Raw genomic sequence first — 19,206 nt, 5'->3', positions numbered from 1 at the left:
AAGTCAAATATTTTTTTTTGTCTTCATTCTTCAATATTCGATCCTTTATTAAGATTATAATTTGTTAAAAAAAATATATATATTTCTAGTTGGCTTTGTTGATTTGTAGTGACACCTAGTGATGTGATTTTAAGCGGAAGCACATCTTGTGACGATGACAATTTCGTCTGAATTGTGAATAAAGAGAAGTGTCACACGATTCAAAACACAACTTTCATTTTTCAAGCAAACTAAATGACTTATTAAATAATTGTAGAAATGTCTACAATGCCGATTGACTTGGCCGATTTGCTGCGTAAATTTAAATGGAAACGGGAGTTGGACAATAAAGGCATTTCGTAAGTTGAACGATCGCATAATAATATCCGAAAATTCGATCAGTGATGAAAACACCAGTCTTTTATTTACAGATTCAGAAAGACCTTAATATTTGTGCTTGTTGGAACGGGCTTGTTTCTATATTTCGGACCAAGTTTTCTCCGATGGCTCTTTACATCAAAAGGCAATTCATATGGTATACTTTTAAACATTCTTAGAGTCTTAATCACAAACTGTCTTCTATCACGTGACTCTGTCATGAGAAAGACACTCTGCTTTAAGCAAGTGAACAAAAGCTGATGTTAAATATTTAAAATAAAAATTTGTGTTCAGACACTCTTAGCAGGTGCATCAATGACAAGATTGACTCCTACGTCCTAGAATCATTGGATTCTGATTCCCATATAATATATCCTCCTGTTGAACCAGACTCTTTATCAGATAAATCAAATGTTCTCATTCATTTTGTTGGAAATGGGGTGGTCGGGGCAGAAACTAAACCAGATTCACCTCTATACATCAAGAGTGAAAAAGTGTTGTCTTTGGCTGTCCCATTCCAGCCCATCACTGGTGTCTTCTTGCCAGGTGCAGACAGAAGTGATCATCAAAGAGAAGCATCAGTACTTCAATTTGTCAACGGTCTTGCCCACAAAATCCAGTGTATTCCCTATGCAAGTGCTTGCCTAACTGTCACGCATCAAATTTACGCTCATCGCACCATCTCATCACTCCTAGTCCAAGATATAAAAATTACAAATCCTACAGATGAGGATGTGGTCCTATCATTGGAAAGGGGCGGTCTATCTAAATGGCATACTTCCGTTGTCTACACGCACAAGTACTGTCTTTCATTAAATCAAAGGTTTTAATAATCTTCTTTTTAATTAGACTTGATTATCATTCGCAGATTCAAAATCGGTAGCGAAGAACACGACTGTTTGGTGATCACGGGATCATTGACCGACGGCGCTAAGCAATTCGTCGTTGCTATAACGACAACAAAGCTGCCGTCTACTATCGAGGTAAAATTGTTAGAAAGTTATCGAGAATCGGGCCTAAGTGTTTTATCTAATTTACACCATAAAATTAGGTGAAAAAAAGATCTTCACAAACATTTCACGTGTATACCATCACAACGTATTCAACAATGTTGAATATTGGGAAATATACAGCTATTAAAGAGAATCTGGAAATGGATGCCTTACAGGTATGTTTTTTTAAAACTACACGACATCTTTCTTTGTGCCACATAAAAACAACAAAAGAGATATTTGTTACTGTAGATGATGAACTCAGTGGTAACGATGACTTCACGCCAGCTGCGAGCCGCCCACGTCGAAGTGTGGCATCACCTATTTTCTAGTGGATTGTTCATAAGTACGTCGAAAGCAGCCGGTGCCATCAACGGTGACCGAATTAACGCCACGCTGTATATGACTCTGTCGCAAGTCCGCGCACAGAAAATTGAATCGGAAATGAGTCAGGAGGAACTCAACCAACACCATTCCCATCTGGCCTACACGGAAGGCTGTTACGGTGGCCATCATACTCTGTAATCTTTTCCCCGTATTTCATTAAAAAAAATAATAATAATGTTAATAATATCTCTGCATGGCAACCATCTTTAGCCAAGCTACCAGACTTTGGCTGGATCTCAATTCAATGGATCGAATCGTCCAAGTCACGAGCTTGTGGTTGAAAACGCTAGAGTCTCAGGGATGCCATAAATTGGTCAAAATGGGTGCTGAGGGGGTGATGCAGGCCATGTTGCTGAGTTTTGGCGCTTGGAAGTTTAGCAATCAACACCTTGAATTCAACACGGAGCCCAAGGATTTACACAGAGACTTCCTCTATCGCCGGATTAACTACGGCAATGGAACGCACGTTAATGTGACTGTGGCTGTCCTGGAAGACAACAAAGCGGTCTTGTACGTAGCGCTGGATCGCAACGACAAGGACTATTATGGCTGCGACGGTGGCTGTTTAGACTCGCCCGTTCAGTTGAGTTCACAGCGGAGGCAATTTCCCGTCAAGTTGACGGAACCGAGAACAGCGGTTCTATACATTACCAGTGATAAACAGCATATGGAGAATTTGAAGCATACTATTCACGTCCATGAAGTTGGCGAGGGTAAGAAAAAATAAATAAATAATAACCTAATATATGCAGACTTCAATGGCCCACTAGTCTCTTTTCTAATTTTAAACTAACGATGTTTATGTTTATCCTTTTTTCCCTAGCCCCGGCACACGAGCAGGTAAGATACGGTTGTGTATTGAAGACTTGCCTCGAACGATGATTAATGTCCGTTTCTGTTTATCTCGCATGCAGCACGTCATAGCTCTTCATAAACACGGCCACGCTCTTGCTGGACTGCCCACCTTCTTTTGGGCCACCTTCTCTCTGCTGATTGTCCTCTTTCATCTTTTTCTCTTCAAACTCATTTACAACGAGTATTGCGGAGGAATTCAGCCGGAAACTAAGGCCACTCGTTCCAGGTTTCTGACCCATTACAAATATTTATTTCCATTTTAGCAATGAAACAAAAATGGGGGAAAATTTAACGTAATTTTATTTTTATTTTTCAGAAAATTTTCTGATCTTTAAAACCAAAACAATTTGGCTTTACAATTCGTCCATCGGAAGAACAAAAATAAAGACATGACTAGAAGACGACGAAGATGATAGGGTACATTAATAACTTTTTGTGTTTACATCAGTTCAGCGTCATAAGGATACCAGTCGATGTAGACGTCCATGTTGGTGCTCTTGACTGTGGCCAGCATCAGCGCGTAATCATCTTGATCCAACTGTGTTTTGTAACAGTTTATTATAGAGGTTGTTTGGTTATTAAAACTAAAAAAAAAAAAAAAAAAAGGAACAGAAAAAGAACTGTTTCTTTTATTGCTACTTGCCTGTGGGCAGTTCCACAAACGAAGCAAATTAAGGTCACTGTCTCTTTGCAGAAGCTCAACCAGCAACGTCAGCGAAATGTTGCGACAAACGTCGAATGTAGCGTGCGATAAGGACGTCATCGGATTGACCTTTTTTTTTTTTTTTACACCCGAGGGTAAGAAATGTGTACAGTTTAGATATAGGGTTACATTGATCACGCAGACATTTGCGTCCTTGTGTGTCTGATGCTGTAAACAACAAACAGCTGCCATGGGCGCTTATCGGTTGCCAGGCCAGAAATATCATTTGAAGAGCGGGGAAAAATAAAAACAACTAGTTTGGCGAGTTAAAAAACCCAGCAGCGAACAAAAACACGCACACACAGGCTTACCGTCCACAGTTCGTTGAATAACTGGTCAGTTAGAACGTCGCAGTTACGGAAGAGTAAATTTTGAACACGCCGGCACGGAGTCGTTAGTTGCTTGATGACGAAAGTTGGAAGCTGAGCGCCAGCTAAGGCCCACAATTCCAATGCTTCCAACTGAGTGTAGAGTTCCGGTTGGATCGAATCCACTGGCGCAAAATGGCAAATTTCCGATAGGGCCAGATTTTTTAGTCCCAGACAAGCCATTCCGATAACTATAAGCAATCAAATGCATTTCCAATGATATATTTATTAGTGTGTACGTTAAAAAATAATTTAACCAAAACACTGGTTCATATGTCAAGTATTTAAAAATACCCTGGATGTCGACACATGTGAATCGAGTCAGAATGAGATTGTTCAGTTGATGTCCAACAGCTTGAAGTACGGGGACGATGCTCGTATAGAAATCCATCGAATAAGCCGATGGGCCATTGGCTAACGACAGATCACACAATCGGCTCAATCGGTTGAGATTCCATAGAGCCGATTCTTGAAAAGATGGGCTGGATGTCAGGGCAACCGACTGCAATTCCGGACACAGATGAAGAGCTGTGACTAGATTTTCGGACGTGCTTAATGGATCGCTTGACTTGAGACTGATCAGGCGATATGGTGGGCAGCCATTCGATTCATCAATTAACTCCTCCAATGCTCTTTCGTCACCTCCCAACTCAGTCAAATGATCAAATACTTGGTAAATAAATTCGTATTCCACCTGGCGTAGTTGTGGCATCGTCCTCAAAGCTGTGGCGATACCCTTTAACAACCAACGGATGAGAAGAAATGGATGGTAACGATGTCAAAAAGCTAAAATGAATACGTACGTACATAATGGCTAACATAAGTGTCCGTCACGAGGAGCCGCGTCAGCTGGGAAGGAAGGCCGTCCTCTTCCGTTTTCCGGCTCAGCAACTCCAGACCGCGATCCGAAACGGGAGTGGACGAGACATTTAAAATGCGTAGTTGGCGGCATGTTTCACCAATTTGACCTAAAACCTGATTTGTTTTGGTTTTGGGAGTTAAAAAGAAAGAAAGAAGAGATTGTTACAGTTTTTTTTTGTTTGTTATTTTTATCAGCATGTTTTCTCATTTAATGAGAGAAAAAAAAATTAGGTTAAAAAAACGCAAATAACTTGATCGTTGATTGGTGTCATCTGAAAGTTGATGTACTTGAGAAACGGAAGTTTGGCCACAAGCCGACAGAGTAGATCAGGCCCCAAATACGAAATGTACGATAAATCCAAACGCTGTAGATTCTATTGGCCAAAAAAGAAATAAAATGTTATTAGATCAGCGTCATTATCATATGAGTGAGTTATTGCAAGCGGTCATTCTTTCCCTAATTTCGATGACGAATGATTTTTGCAATAATAACAAGCACATCCGCTGCATCGTCAACGAATAACTACAAGCTATTGTTGCTTTTGTTGTACATTTTTTGGCCGCATTCAATCAAAAGAAAATGGATAAATATTTTTTGCTTTCTCTGATGCTTAGGATGTCCACATCGATCGATGTCTCTACACGTACAATAGGCAGTCGAGCATTTTTTCTTTACTTGGCAACGATCACCGAGGAATTGGATGGCGAAATAGACATCTCCGATACCCGACGCCAAATTGAAGCTAACATCCACAATAAAATCACATTTAATAGATTCATAAGGGCGTTAACATAATGTAGAGTGCTGGCGATCAAAACCTCTCCAGATGTGGTTGAATCAAATGATGGAGGTAAGCCCGGCCTAGGGGACGCTGCTGGGCAACTGTTTGGAGCATTTCTTCAAGTAAATCGGACGCTTCAAAAAAAAAAAAAAAAAGGAAAAAATGACATTTTTTTTAAAACGAGAGCAAAAAATAATCAATGCAAGTGCAGGCAAGCAATAAGTTAATTGCCGAGTTAAAATGGACAAAGTAGTCGGTCTTAAAGAGAAGGGCTAATTGAATCAAATTAAAACGTCTTTTTATATTCAACGCTCGCTTAAAATCCAATTAAATCTACGAGACTTTCTAGGGCTCATGGCAACAGCTGGTAGACGACGATGTCGGAAGGATTATTCCGGTTGACATATCGTCGTTGTTGGGAGCAACTGGACCCACTCGTCTCTCACTCGACTAGGATCATTGGAAGATGCTGGTGAAGTGAGTCGAGTCTTTTGTGATGTGAAAAAGAGACGACTTTGGATGATGTTTGACGTGGCCACGGATGGAATGCATCCCCATATCAGTCCGGAGACAAAAGCATGTCGTCGCCATGAAGCGATCCCACTTAATCCTTCTGACGACAACGATGACAACGCAAATGCTTAAAAAAAAAGTCGCTTCTATATTCTTGATATTTTGAAAAAAAAAAAAAAAAAATCCTAGTGGGCCTGTACCCGCTAGATAAGAACGACATACCCGGTCCTTAACCATATAAATAAATATATCACGTACTTTATTATTAGGTAAAAAAAAAAGCCTATAGTACGTGAAAGCTATTTTTCCCCGTTAATCTAAAGAAAAAAAGTATTAAGATTAAATATTAAAGTTCCGTTACATTAAAAAAAAAAAGGGGAAGAAGACCTTTAGCAGGTGACACTATCGTGTGGCTAAGGAATACCAACGGGCCATTCGGCAGATGACACATCTCTTTATGTCTCTCTCTCGTTTCCTTCTTTTTCAGCAGACCACAAACCTCTCAACTCTTTTTCATTTCTCTTTGTTGTCACGGTGGATAAATCCCGAGCGCCATCAGCACCACACACAATTCACGGTCGATTGAAGACCGGCCGCTTTTGCTACTATACTTTAGTAGTACTATCCTTTTTTTTTTGCTTGCCTACGTAACTGCTGATGACATCTCACATAAATATCCGCGACACACATCTATAAAAGGGTGGATTTCGATGTTTCTTCTTTTGTTTGTAACGAAGAAAGAGAATTCTTTTTTACACGATTGGCTGTAATGTGTAATACGCTGCGCTCTAGTTACGTATCGTGTCGTCTCAGCAAAGAGTCCATATACAAACACAGTAGCTAGTATGGAAGGCTTTACAACTAGACGCCCGGAAAAATAAACAAAAATGTGACTCACGCCATTGGGTAAAAGGCCCTTTAATGTTCAAATAGCTTCCATCTTCGATCAGGTCGCCGAGTGTATGTGTCGGTGTAGTTCCATAACAAACGACTGGGAAATGCTGAGCCAAGCTTTGCAATGCCCATTTCCTCATGGACAAAGGTTGATTCAACCGCGGCATGATCGAATGTTGTCACACTGTTTTTATTTTTTTGTTTTTCTTTTATGTTTGTTTGTTTGTTGGATGTTTCACAAAGAGAATCCCTTGTCGTTTTTGGTGCTCCCAATGTTTACGATTCCTCTTGGCTGCAGGAAATTTCAACAGCCACGAGCCATTGTATAGTGTCGGGTGATGAGAGCTGAATAAAAACGCGACAACGTTACAAGCCCCCACACTAAAGACTACTTTACGCTTTCATGCGAAGCAGACGACGACATTAGATGACTCATTTCGAAAAATAAGACGCTGCTAGATATCGAGTTAATCCACTCTGTTTCGTTTTCAACCATCAACATAGGCAAATCGAGGTACGTCTCCATTAAAATTCATTTTTCATGATTTTCTTTCCGAGATTTCCAATAAGTTAAACGATAAAAATTGGGGGACGGTGGAAACACATTTGGCCCAGAGAGAGATGGATGATCTATTCATAGATTTCTAGCGCGCGTGTTCTAGGACAGGCACCTTTTTCGTCTGCTTTTCGTCGGCTATGTGGGTTTGGTGCGTCGATCAGCGAGTGTTTCGTATCGCCGGGTCAATATAAATAGAATATATAAAAGACTCACGCGGCGTTTACTTTACAGTCCGTTTTGAGTACGAGTGTTTTTGTTTGGTCGGCGAAAACAGGGAGAGGTAAGAATTGTTTGACAAAATGGTGGATCGATCTTCTCCTGTCGAACAACTAGCAGCCGACGCTAGTGAGAGAATATGGCGTTTGAAACAGCACACAGAAAGTGCTGCTTGCATTATTATATATGAGTCTAGCTGCTGTTTCCTCCATGCTTTATTGCCATCATCATGTAGGATAGAATCCATTCTCTAATAATAGTATGGTGCACGAGCACTTCAACTGCAAAGGCAGCAGCATCATTAGTGTAGGGAAGAGATGGAATTGCACGTTCTCCACATGATTGCTGAGGAGGCCGCCGCAGGCCTTTCACAATCACCCTCTACGAAAACTCGATTTATACCTTCTGGTCCCTTTTCCTTACTGCACAAGCTTGTGTTGTTATAATAGATCTCTTTTTCTACTTCTTCCCTTTTTTTTTTTCTCCCGTCGTGATATACAATAATGGATCCACTTGAATTGTTTGGAATCCAGAGATGACTTCCTTCCGAATTGGTTAGCAAAGGCCCCCCCCAAAAAGAGGTGGGGGCCGGAATGAATGAATTCCGGTGCAAGATGCATCCGTTCTCATATCCCCAATCTCTTCGTCATTAAACATTGTTGGGGTTATAATGGGAAATCCTCGTTCCCTTATTGTTTCCTCTGTGTGTGTGTGTGTGTGTGTAACGATTAATATGATTTCAGCATTCAAAATGGTCTATAACAAGGACTAAAACAACACAATCCACTTAGAGACAAAAACACAGCACGACATCGGTACACAAAGGGACTTATAGTATTCTTTTCATTAAAAGGGGAGAAACAATCGATCGTTCACCTTGAATTCCGGTTCATTTTTGTCTTGGTGAGAAGCATGACGATGATGTAGCCACGGGTAATTCCAGTGCATTATCATCATTTGCGGTTGGCTACTTTGTGTAAATAGTCGATCGGAAATACATCGATTCTTCAATTCTACTTTTTTCTTTTGCCTCTTTCACACAGAGGCATTTCAGTAACCTTCTATGCCGGTTCGTTAGCGCTCGTCTAATTGAAAGAAACATTGTACACACACACACACATATGCAAGAGTGCATCACGAGAGATTTATATCTAGACTGGGTTCCCTCCTAATAATCGAATCAGCCTCCTCCTCTCCCTAGCTTTTTTTATTGAATTTCGGGATGATGGAAAAATATTAGAAAACAGCTTCTGTGCTGGGCGAAGAGTATGTACCATTAATGTAGTGTATAGACGTTGCGGGGCATCCGAATCATTATACGTAGCATCGATAGATGTACATATACACACAACAGAATGGGCTTGTTCTGTGTGTGTACATACGGCTACTCTATGGAGACTATTTAGCCAACAGCCAATCGGGAAACAGAGTAATGTTTTGCTGTTGTGAAAGGTCTTTGCTGGCCGTCCGTCGAACCTTTGCCCGCAAATCGATAGATGTCGAGCCGGTGCGTGTGTACGTGTATATGATACAAGGGCGCAGAGAGACAGACTCTATAAATACCAGCTGCGTCGTTCTTCTTCTTTTGTACATGTGTGTGGCTGTACCGTAGTACTAGTAGTACCTCTTTACATAACGACCGACTTGAAAGCATATGATGGCCTATTAAAACAGTGCCTGCATATGTTGCGTATGTAGACGACTGTGTGCAGCTTAAAAGCCTGTGCTACCCTCTGCTGCTTCACGGCGTCCCGCTCGCATCGACATCTGTTAAATGAGAACAGGCGGGATAAAATAAGCGGCGTCGTTGCTCAGCCGTCGGCGGCCCATACACGCACACACACAACACGTTGACAGAAAAATTGGGCATCGTTTATTTCTTTTTAAGGGTAAAAAAAAAAAAAACGAACGGCCTGAACGGTCCCGGAAAATCGATCGATTCACGCCGAATCGCCTCCATTTATATGTTTCTAACAAAAAGAATAATATACACCAAGCGGGAAATGTCATTTTGCGTGAGTGCGTGTGGCTATTTTGTGAGTCAGCTTGTTAATGGTTGTAACGGTTAATCACCGACCAAAAAAAAAACAGCAAAATGATTCAACGAACTTTGTTGTTAAAAATACATTTTGCGGTCTCGAATAACCATTGATTAAAATATCACGCAAAAAAGAAAAAGTAACGACATCCAAAACCCCGACACGCCTATGAATTAAAAAACAGAGAGTACCGTACAGCGTCCACGTCCGCTGCGGAACGTGCGTGATGTATTATTCATCAACTGGTCATTCGATGCCCTAATACACCATTACGTCGTATCAACCGACACCCGTGCTCACTACTCGCCACTTCGGACCTCTCAAGTCACACTAAAGCTCCACTCACTCAGTTGTTTCTCGCTCCCGGAAGAGGAGTTGTGGATGTACCGCACACACCATTAACAATATGCGTGTTTTGTTTGTTTTTTCACGCTGGAAGATGAGAGAAGATTTTTTTTTTTTTTTTTTCGTTCTGTTTCTAATTTGGAAAGAGAATTTTTATTTTTATTTTTATTTTTATTTTCGAATTTTTATGAGCGAAAAGAAAACAGTTCAAATGCTTTGGAAATCCGTCGCGCCAGTTGGTCAACCGGAAGAGGGCCTTGTTGTGTCCGCTAGTGGCGCTGTGAGCTGTGGCGCGCGCGAGCGCCACATAGAAAGAGGCAGGACACAGAGAGAATCTCATAACCGTCATCAGTTGCTTTCGACCGGTTGAGAAGAAAGGTTGCATTTTTTGTTGTTGTTGAAAAACGAATTTTTTCGTCTCCCCTCCTCCAACGAGAGAAAAAAAAGGAACCGTTGGGGAAACATCTTGTTGGCAACAAAAGAAAAAAAACGACAAGAGTGACGTGATTGTTTTGCATATGGTTTTATTGTTTTTGTTGTGTTGTGTTACATTTTAACGTTGGAGTGTGTCGATCACCGAATTTTGAATCCATGGCGTCGGGTGGCCATCCTCATCCAACACTGACGATGCATCCATCCTACAGTGGAGAAGAGGCCAGCAGCAGTAGCCCATTAGCCGTTTGGACGGCCCAGGTGCCCGCCTTGAGTGCCAATGGCATCAATGGATCCGATTTGTGCTGGCAAATGGTCGAAAATGGCCAACAGGCCGTTCAGCTGCAACGGAGACGAAACGGCCAGAAATTGTTCCACTTGGGTCGAACACTCTTGTTGAAACATCTACCACGCGATGTCAACGAACACGTAAGCGATATAAAAAAAAAAAAGACACGTTGCATGCAAAAAATGTCCCATCCTGTTTCCCCCTTTTTTTTTTCTTTTCTTCCTTATTTCTCTCTTGTTTGGGGTTTACGACCTTGGGGCCACCATCTTGACCCTCGGGGCGCACCTGGGAAGTTGCTTTAAAATGTCTCGTCATGGCCATGTGATGGAGACGGAACACTGAAGAGATTCAACCAATCTGTCTGTGTTGACCTTGACGAGCCTTTCCCCCTATGGCGAATTCCAATCTCTTTTTATTTTTCGCTTTTATTCACACGCACAAAATTGTGGGGTCTCATTAAGAGGGAAACAGCGTCCTCCCCACCATGTTGACTTTCAATCCCCACTGTGTCCGCCAAGAATACAAAAGTGCACCTGAATGAGGGGGGGGGAGTGAAAAAGAACGACCCACGTCAACCTGTCCCGCGTGAACGGCTCTGCCGAGGCAGAAATAAGCAGCTGGGGTCTCACAAGAAAATTGGAAAAATCTATTTCTAGTAGGCACCTAAAATTAGAGTTTGTCTCCATGTTTTTCTTCAAAAAGAATTGAACGCTACCGCCCTAAATGTGGGTTGGTCAAGTGAATTGCTATTTTTTTTTGTGTGTGTCTCTTCGTTCCGTCTTAATTGCAGACGTGAGTCATCATTATAGAGATATCGATTCACACTTCTTCTTAATAATGAGGATCGGTTTCGTCTTTTGTTTTTTTGTTGTATCAATCCTATTTCCACCATGAAAGATCGTAACGAAATTTTGGTGCTGGCGTCACATTCCCGTGTTCTTTTTTATATTTGGCGCCACCGCGAAACAGACACTTTTTTTTTTTTTTTTAGTTTACCAACAAGGGGAGAAGGGATCCCCTTTTTTTTGCTGGTTCTCCATCTAATGTTATTCAATCAGCGGAATGGAAGACTTGGTTTCGGCAATATAAGGGAGAGTAAAGAAATGCGGAAAAAGCGGGGGATTCGTCTGATTGGATCCTGATGGATCACAAGGAAGTCAAGAACTTCCTGAAATTTTCGTTGTTCTTTCAAGTGTAAAGAGGAGAATAGGGAAAAGGAGGGTAGGAGGAAATAAAGCAAATAAAAACAAGCTCTGACGATTCAAAGAGAAATGACTCGTGGCACTTTGTGATGCCCCTCCTGACTTGATGATATAGAAAAGATTGCGCAGCCATGTTTGATGTTGTGCCCAAGATGGCCCCTCCTGCCTCACACACACTCTCGAAAGTCGAAGAAGCTAAGCAGCATCTACAAAAATAAATAAATAAAAAAAACTATCATATCTTTTTTTCATAAATCAGATAGAAGATGATTGTCTGCGTGAAGAGCGCGCGAGTTTTTATTTTTATTATTCGCCCATAACGGAGACATTCCAGCGGGATTATTTTTCATTACGAGCGGCGCTCCGTTCCATTTGATTGAACAATCAACAGACGAAATAGGAGGGAAGGAAAGAAAATTCTTGCACGACAACAATGTCCCGTCAGTCCTGTTCTCTCTTTACATTTTTGATATCGGCCAGTTTTCTTCTTCTTCTTTTTTTAATTCTACATATGAAGACGTGGAAATACCAAAAACACTCACGACTCTTTCTAGATAAAGAAGAGGAACTCGTTTTATTTTTTCAACAGCTGGAGAAAAGCAGCAAAGAAAGGGGGGATATCTCTTTTTCTTCTTTTGGGCTCTGCTAGTCAAATCAACGAACAACTGGGGGAGGGAGAGGGGAAAAAAAAAAGAGAAAAAAAAAAAATAGACGTCTCGCTCTACTCGTTTTTGCGGCTAGCGCTGCAATGCCGTCGAGATCAATCTTCTATTCGTAGGTCTTGAGAAATCTTTTCCGGGGCATATACACGCCCATCCTGTCTCTTTCGGAAGGGATACATGTCTTGGATGTGCATATAGTCGTTCGGGTTTGTCTATTTCCGAGATTCTTCTTTTGAGTAGTACTTGTTGGAAATTGAAATGATGGATCTTGTACACACTGAAATTCAATCGTATTTCGTTCGTCTTTTTTTTTTTCTTCTTTTAAAGATGATGTACAACAAATCCTCTTATGACGTCCATTTAAAAATGGCGCCCGGGAAGGACGACATCTGTTCCATTTTACGAAAAAAACTGAGCGAGTTCAAAGAGGGAAGAAAAAAACAACATTGAAATGAGGATTTTCAAATGCGAAACCACATGATCAGTTTCTTTTTTTTTCTGCTTGTTTTTTTTTTCTCTTTGTTGATGTTGTCGGAGTGGGTGGGGGTTGATCCCTTCGTGAGAAGACGTTAATCCCGTGCGTGACGGGAATGCGCCGTCCGGTCGACAGCGGCAAAAGACAACACGAAAACAAGTAGAGCTCGAATGGGGAAGAAATAAAAAGAATTGGCGGCTGACTTCGAGTCGCTCCTCCTTTTTCTTTCTGTCCGTCGATTCTTTATTTATTTTTTTGTTTCGGACGGCCCTTTGTAATAATGTGTTACCCTGGAGAAATGCTTTGTTTTTGAACGAGACGGACTGCATCGTCCGGTTTTTACAACAGCGAAGAGCGAGAGACAAACAAACAAAACTGGATTTATAGGGCCATTTTCTCTCTCACTTTTTTTTAATATGACGTTAACTTTAAATGTAATGCTGGTCTTCCTCGCCTCAACAAAATCCACGATGATTTTCACGCACCGCGAGACTGTTATAACGTTAACTACAGATGATATTCCATCCTGCCGTACTGTCGTCACACTCAGGGAAATGTGATCTTTTCTCGTTCTTTTTCTCCGTCCACTTATTCATCGTGAAAGAGAAGCCGAATGTTTTTGTTCCCACCTTTTGCTCGAGTTCCACCTCGTTTCTCCTCTGCTGGGGATCTTGTTTTTATAACGTTTTAAGATAAATACGTGTACCGTCTTTGTAAGATTTCCTTTTTTTCCCCCATTTTATGTCTGCGCATGCACTACCTCATTTTCTTGTGCGTGTCTCTGCATTTCCTTTGAGATGATCGTAATGACTCTCGAGGGAAGTCAGCAGAGCGTGTGTGTGTGTGTGTGACTCGTTGTGTGCCAAACTTTACAGATCTCTGCTGTGCTTTTCGACAGAGTGGAAGTTTTTGCTAGTGAGAGTGTCAATTTTTTGTGTTACCGAATTGATTCCTTTCGCAGTACGGCACCGAGTACGTCGTTATGATACAGATGCGCGAGTTAAACTTTTTTGAATGTCGTTGTTTAGCATCGATCCAAGTTGTTTCTTATCGGGAAAGTAGGAAACTTTTTTTCGGTGTTGTTGATTTCCATGTTAAGATTGTGTTTGAATGGCTCATCCGAGTCAATCGGTTTGCCTGTCACATATCAATGAACATATATAGGAAATGCATTCCCCCCCTTTTTTTATTATTCAATAGCTTCTTTTGGCTGCCGACGCCAGCTGATACTTCTCTTTTTGAGCGAGGGAATGTGAGGAAAAAAGAAATACTCTCTATGTGCCATGCTCACATCAAATTGGCATATTTATGTTCTCTCTTATTTGACACACACACACACACAGAGGGGAAAAGTTCTTCGTTACATGTCAAATACTTTTGTAATATTAACATCCGGGATTATCGATCGGGAAGTCGTTTCTCCATTGATGATGTCATCACGTCCACAGGTGGGAATGACAAAAATTTCACGCTCTCGTCTATTCACAGGATTTTGGAGGAAAACCCCCCCATCTACTCCACCCATCTTTCAAAACAAAAAAAAAATGCGTGTCTAGAATAAGGTGAATAAGACACATTTTTTTTTTCTTTTTCGGTCGTATTGATGGAAAAGGAAGAGGGGGGGGGTCACATGTTTATTACATGGCAAGGTATTATACACACACAGGCTCTGTGGCCGTCCCCCAGGCAAGTCGGCCGTCAAGTTCCGTTACTTTTTGTCTTGATTCTTTCCCCTCTGTCGAGAGGTCGTTCAACCATGCCGAGCCCCGCCGCCATGACCGTAAGAGTGAAAAATACCTTAAAAGAAACACTCATGTAAAAAGGAAAAAATTATTATACTCCCGAGTTTTAAAAAATCTTGCGATAATCGTAAAAACCTTTTGTCAATGTTAACCAGCCGACCAAAAAAAAAAAAAAGTGAGTCTGCTACGTGTCAGACAAAGCCGTAGGTGGAGTCTAGCCGGGAGACGGGATTCCCGAACGTTCTTGCAAAATTAAAATAAAGAAAAGATAAATTTTTTTAAAAAGAATACCTGGTGAGGTCACGTCCGTTCAATCACCCCCACAGAAAAAAAAAGGAGTTTTCCAAATGTGGATGTTACTCTATATTGACACACCCACAACGTAGTTGATGAAATGTTTGCCTTTTTATTTAAACAAAACAAGTTTTTGACTCGATACAAAAGTTCATTGTTTGTTTTGTTTTTCCGGAAATGATGCTCTTCGTTCGTTAGAGTAGAGAAAGATCATTAGGATAATTAATACAGAATCGTTGACCTAGTTGTCGTAGAACTGTCATCATTATTTGAGTCGTGTGACGTTGACAAAGTAGCTCTACAGAGCAGCTTTTTTCTCTGCTCTTGGAAAAACGAACAAAAATCAATACGCCATTTATTTCTCGAAATGTCCAATAAAGCTAATTGGATATGACGTTTCCGTTGCTTACCAATTATTTTGATGTTATCACCTACGCTCTGCCGGGGTGTTCATCTTCCAATTCAGACTCAGAAAAAACAACGAGGAAAACTTTCGTCTTTCATAACACAAAAATGTTGACGATAATTTCATTGCTGAGAATTTCTATGTACTCGGAACCCGTTAGCTACAGCCATAGGGCGATAGGCACCCTTGTTTTTTAAAAACTATAAATATATAGTTTTTTTACATTACAAAAAGTGAGCAACGTCCATGGGTTAGATGATGTACGCCCCCCTTTTGTTGTTGTTCGAGTTTTGTAGAAAAACTAAAAATAATCTCCCTCTCGTTCTACCTCCCTCCTTCACCTCGTTCCGGTCGACGATAACTTCCTGGTCGTTCAAACATTCCCTGGTTTCGTCCATTTTTACACGAAAAAAAAACATTTTTTGGGGGAGAACAATTGGAATGCATATGCGTTTTTTGGGTTGGGCATCATTTTGTCACACACACAACGCAATACTTACGTAAAAAAAAAGCAATAACTAAAAAAAGAACATGTGTTGAAAAAAAAAAACTAACAGGAAATCAGAGACATGCTGAGTGCCCGAGGACTGAAATCGTCCAGCGTGACGTTATCGCCGTGCGGATCGGGTCCCAATTGGGCGAGAGCAGTGCCGCTGAATGCGGAAAGTCAGCCGGATTTTTGGGAAGAATGGAAGCAATTGTGTGTTCGTGACAAGCTGGACGCTTGCACCATCCGTGGCCACAAGATCTCGCTGAGCCCGTCACCAACTGAGAACCTGCTGTGCGTTGCCCGACTGCCACGTGACCTGCTCGACGACGAATTCAAAGAGCTCGTCTCATCTTACGGTCCAGTTCGCCGTTGTTTCCTTCTCTACAGCGACAAAACTGGTTCGTTTCATCACGTCATTCCTAAAAATGAATTTTGAACACGTCAAAAATGTTCATTTTTTTTTTAAACCTAGAAAATAGACGTGAACTATTTTTATATCGTACAGTTAGATTTGATTGAGATTGACACACATTTATTTATTTTTTATTTTTCTTCTTTCATCTTCAAACTCGTCTGACATTGATGATGTACAGGCGAGAGCAAAGGCTACGGATTTGTCGAATATCAGAGCCGAGATTGCGGCCAACGTGTGCGTTCGCAGTTGGATGGCAGAATGTATGAAGGCCAGGCATTAGCTTGTGATTGGCTCGACACTTCAATCGTCACTGTGGCCGGTCTGCACTCCAAGTTGCTTTACGTCGACTGCCTCCCGGGCGGATTCCGAGACATGAGCCAATTTAGGACGCTCTTTTCTCAAGTGGCCAATCCACCATACTGCCAGGTACTATATACTACACCAGCCAGCACTACTCTTTTTTTTTTTTCTTGCTGTGTTCAGCTGCAGCAGCTGCTTGTTGCTGCGTCTGACAGATGATGGATATGCCATAATATTTCTTTTGAAAATTAAAAAATATAAAAAATTTCTGCCTTATTTATATTATTTATAGATTGCGCTGAAAGGTGGTGCTCCTCAAGATTGGGGTCTGGTTGAATTCTCACAAGCCCAGGAGGCAGAGGACACACTCCGCGTTTTGGATGGAAAACTCTTTCATAACTCACCCATCAGGGTGGCTTTCTTTATACCGGGCGTCAGAGCCATCAACATATATATGAAACTTCTTAACGACACGGTATTTTTAGTTTTGATTTATTCAAATTTTTATTTTATTTCAATCTTCTTTTTTTTTCTCCCCCATCATCGTTCTTCAACGTTTCATCAGTGTCAGAATAAGGGAAAAGCTGCTCTACTACCCGAACCACCTAGCGATACAGTCTTCCATCAATTACAAAACCTGACCAAACAGAATCCAGCTTGTAAGTGTAGACAACCCCACACGATGATGGATAATTTGCATTTGATTAAACTTTTGATTTTTCTCTATTTACGTAGTTGTTCACAGTCTGCAGAATATCATTTTAACGCAAATTCAGCATCTAAACAATCCGGCAAACAGCACAGGAAACTCCGGCAATTGCCCGGGGGCAAGCTCAGCGGGAACGCATAATGGCGCCCAGAGGGCTCAGTCTGGTCACCAACAGTCTGGCCATCAGCAGCAGCAAGCCAGTAATGCTTCACTAGCAGCAAGTGCCCAAGCGGCGCTCTCCATGTTACTAGCGGCCCAGCAAACTACGCAGCCGAGTCCGGCTGGAAGTACTAGTAGCAATGGTAGTCGTAGCAACCTTAGTCACGTTAGTCCTCCTCCACCTCCTCCTCCTCAACTGCAACAGGGACCACCTTCGTGTTCCCAACCGCCACCAGCTGCTGGCGGTGGTAGTAGCAGCCGAATGATTCAGTCGCAGTATGGCAACGGTTATCGACCAGCAACTGGCCAAGCCCAGCAACATCAACAGCAGCAGCAGCAGCAGCAGCATTCCCTTGTGGATTGATGGAAGCGCCGCCATTGAATATTAACGTACCGCCACCACCTTTCCTTTATCATCGACCACCAGAACCCACTCGACCTCTACCTCCGCCGCCTCCACCCCCTCCTCCCCCTATGCAGATGCAGGAACCTGCGGCTGTCAACAACTTGCAACAAACGTTGTCTGCCCTCCTGGGTACGCTCAGTACGGCTGTCCAGTCGCTCTCGCCTAACTCTAGTGTACCTCCCCTGACTCAACAACAAACGGCGGCTGGGGCTTTGCTCGGGCTCCTCCTCCAAATGGTTCAACAGCCCAACAACTCTCCATTACAGCAGCAACCGTCGCCGCTGGCTCCGTTGAGCCTGGCAACCCTGAATCACGACACGAACGCATCGTACAGCAATCTCGGCGGGCTGTTGACGACAGCGCCGCCCGGTGGCCCTTATGCGAACTACCTCCCACCTCCTTCACTCAATCACAGCCCATCATCGTCTTCTTGTCAATCGTCGCTATCGTCGACGTCTTCTTTGGGCGCTTCCACGAATGTCGGTACGTGGAATCATATTCTAGGGCAAGTTCGTTCTCTAGGAAGTGGTGGTCCGAGTTCGTTGGGTTCGGCCGGTTCCAGGGGCTCTTCACCCACTTCGTCTTCGAGTCCGAGCACAAGCCCAGCTCGTGGAACGGCTATTTGCGTGGGCAACAATAACAACAATTTCGCGACGCCCATTCAACAACAGGGCACTAAAAGGAAATATAATAATCACGTTTTACCGTCGCCAGAGCCTTCTCCGGAAGCCGGGTATATCGGCCAACATTCGCAAGGCCTCGGCGGACACTATGCTGACTCTTATTTCAAAAGAAAGAAGCGCAACTAATCATTTTCTCTTTTCTTTTGTCAAATACCAACCGTTGATGACCATTTATTTGGCATTTTTAATCTCTCCATTTTGATGATCTTCAATTTGAACCCTCTTTTAATGTTTTTAACGTTATTATTTTACGTGCGCGATTTTTTTTTTTTTTTTAGAATCACTACATTTTTTTTTCCTTTTTTAAGACGGGGCCTTATGAAACCTTGTGTGAACATAGTGATTGTAAAAGGGAGAAAGACTTCGCTCTATTCAACTGTAGGAGGTAATTAAACGAGGCTCTTTTAAATTCAGAATGCAGTTTACCACCCAACCCTATTTTTAAATTATTTATAAAAAAAAAAAAAACTTTCACAAATGAAAGGCAGTCGAGGCTATGTATTTACCTCGCCAATCTCCCCCCGCCCTCCGTTACTTATAACATAACTCCCATCTATCGATGGCAAATCCCCCATTGTCCTGTATTTTTATTTGTACTTTATTTTCCTTCAAACAAAAAAGAAAGAAAAAACACTTGTGTTGCCCGACTTTTATTTTGTCCACTTATTGTG

The 19,206-nt window shown here is 41.9% G+C and overlaps 4 protein-coding genes across 6 annotated transcripts; 3 read left to right on the top strand and 1 right to left on the bottom strand.

Moving 5' to 3' along the window:
- The first annotated feature begins 145 nt into the window (after positions 1–145).
- On the top strand, positions 146–3,208 carry LOC116932379 (uncharacterized protein KIAA2013 homolog). Its single transcript, XM_032940182.2, has 10 exons — positions 146–338; positions 411–514; positions 652–1,156; positions 1,226–1,340; positions 1,409–1,525; positions 1,602–1,870; positions 1,947–2,449; positions 2,560–2,576; positions 2,651–2,817; positions 2,908–3,208. Exons 1-10 carry the CDS (start codon positions 259–261, stop codon positions 2,924–2,926), a joined length of 1,896 nt encoding a protein of 631 aa, XP_032796073.2. The 5' UTR covers positions 146–258; the 3' UTR covers positions 2,927–3,208.
- Positions 2,874–9,780, bottom strand: LOC116932418. 2 transcript variants are annotated; one of them, XM_032940215.2, is made up of 9 exons: positions 9,723–9,780; positions 5,343–5,439; positions 5,200–5,266; positions 4,775–4,897; positions 4,470–4,637; positions 3,957–4,398; positions 3,606–3,853; positions 3,235–3,363; positions 2,874–3,129 (listed from the first exon to the last, which is right to left on the bottom strand). In XM_032940215.2, the coding sequence occupies exons 1-9, from the start codon at positions 9,763–9,765 to the stop codon at positions 3,031–3,033; spliced, it is 1,416 nt and encodes a 471-aa protein (XP_032796106.1). In that variant the 5' UTR covers positions 9,766–9,780; the 3' UTR covers positions 2,874–3,030. The 2 variants fall into 2 exon arrangements, with proteins under 2 accessions (XP_032796106.1, XP_032796101.1); XM_032940210.2 differs by lacking the exon at positions 9,723–9,780 and adding an exon at positions 6,717–7,089.
- LOC116932360 (ribonucleoprotein PTB-binding 1) lies at positions 7,094–17,810 on the top strand. Of its 2 annotated transcripts, none has more exons than XM_032940165.2 (6): positions 7,094–7,226; positions 15,931–16,261; positions 16,457–16,704; positions 16,871–17,053; positions 17,144–17,237; positions 17,314–17,810. In XM_032940165.2, the coding sequence occupies exons 2-6, from the start codon at positions 15,943–15,945 to the stop codon at positions 17,808–17,810; spliced, it is 1,341 nt and encodes a 446-aa protein (XP_032796056.2). In that variant the 5' UTR covers positions 7,094–7,226; positions 15,931–15,942. The 2 variants fall into 2 exon arrangements, with proteins under 2 accessions (XP_032796056.2, XP_032796047.2); XM_032940156.2 differs by lacking the exon at positions 7,094–7,226 and adding an exon at positions 10,211–10,732.
- On the top strand, positions 17,810–18,661 carry LOC123475232 (ribonucleoprotein PTB-binding 1-like). Its single transcript, XM_045177658.1, has one exon. It carries the CDS (start codon positions 17,810–17,812, stop codon positions 18,659–18,661), a length of 852 nt encoding a protein of 283 aa, XP_045033593.1.
- The last annotated feature ends 545 nt before the right edge of the window (positions 18,662–19,206 follow it).

The sequence above is a fragment of the Daphnia magna genome, linkage group LG1 (genome assembly GCF_020631705.1).
Source record: "Daphnia magna isolate NIES linkage group LG1, ASM2063170v1.1, whole genome shotgun sequence".
Taxonomy (NCBI): Eukaryota; Metazoa; Arthropoda; class Branchiopoda; order Diplostraca; family Daphniidae; genus Daphnia; species Daphnia magna.
The sequence above is the reverse complement of the archived record's forward strand: the minus strand, read 5'-3'. Positions and strand labels throughout refer to the sequence as shown.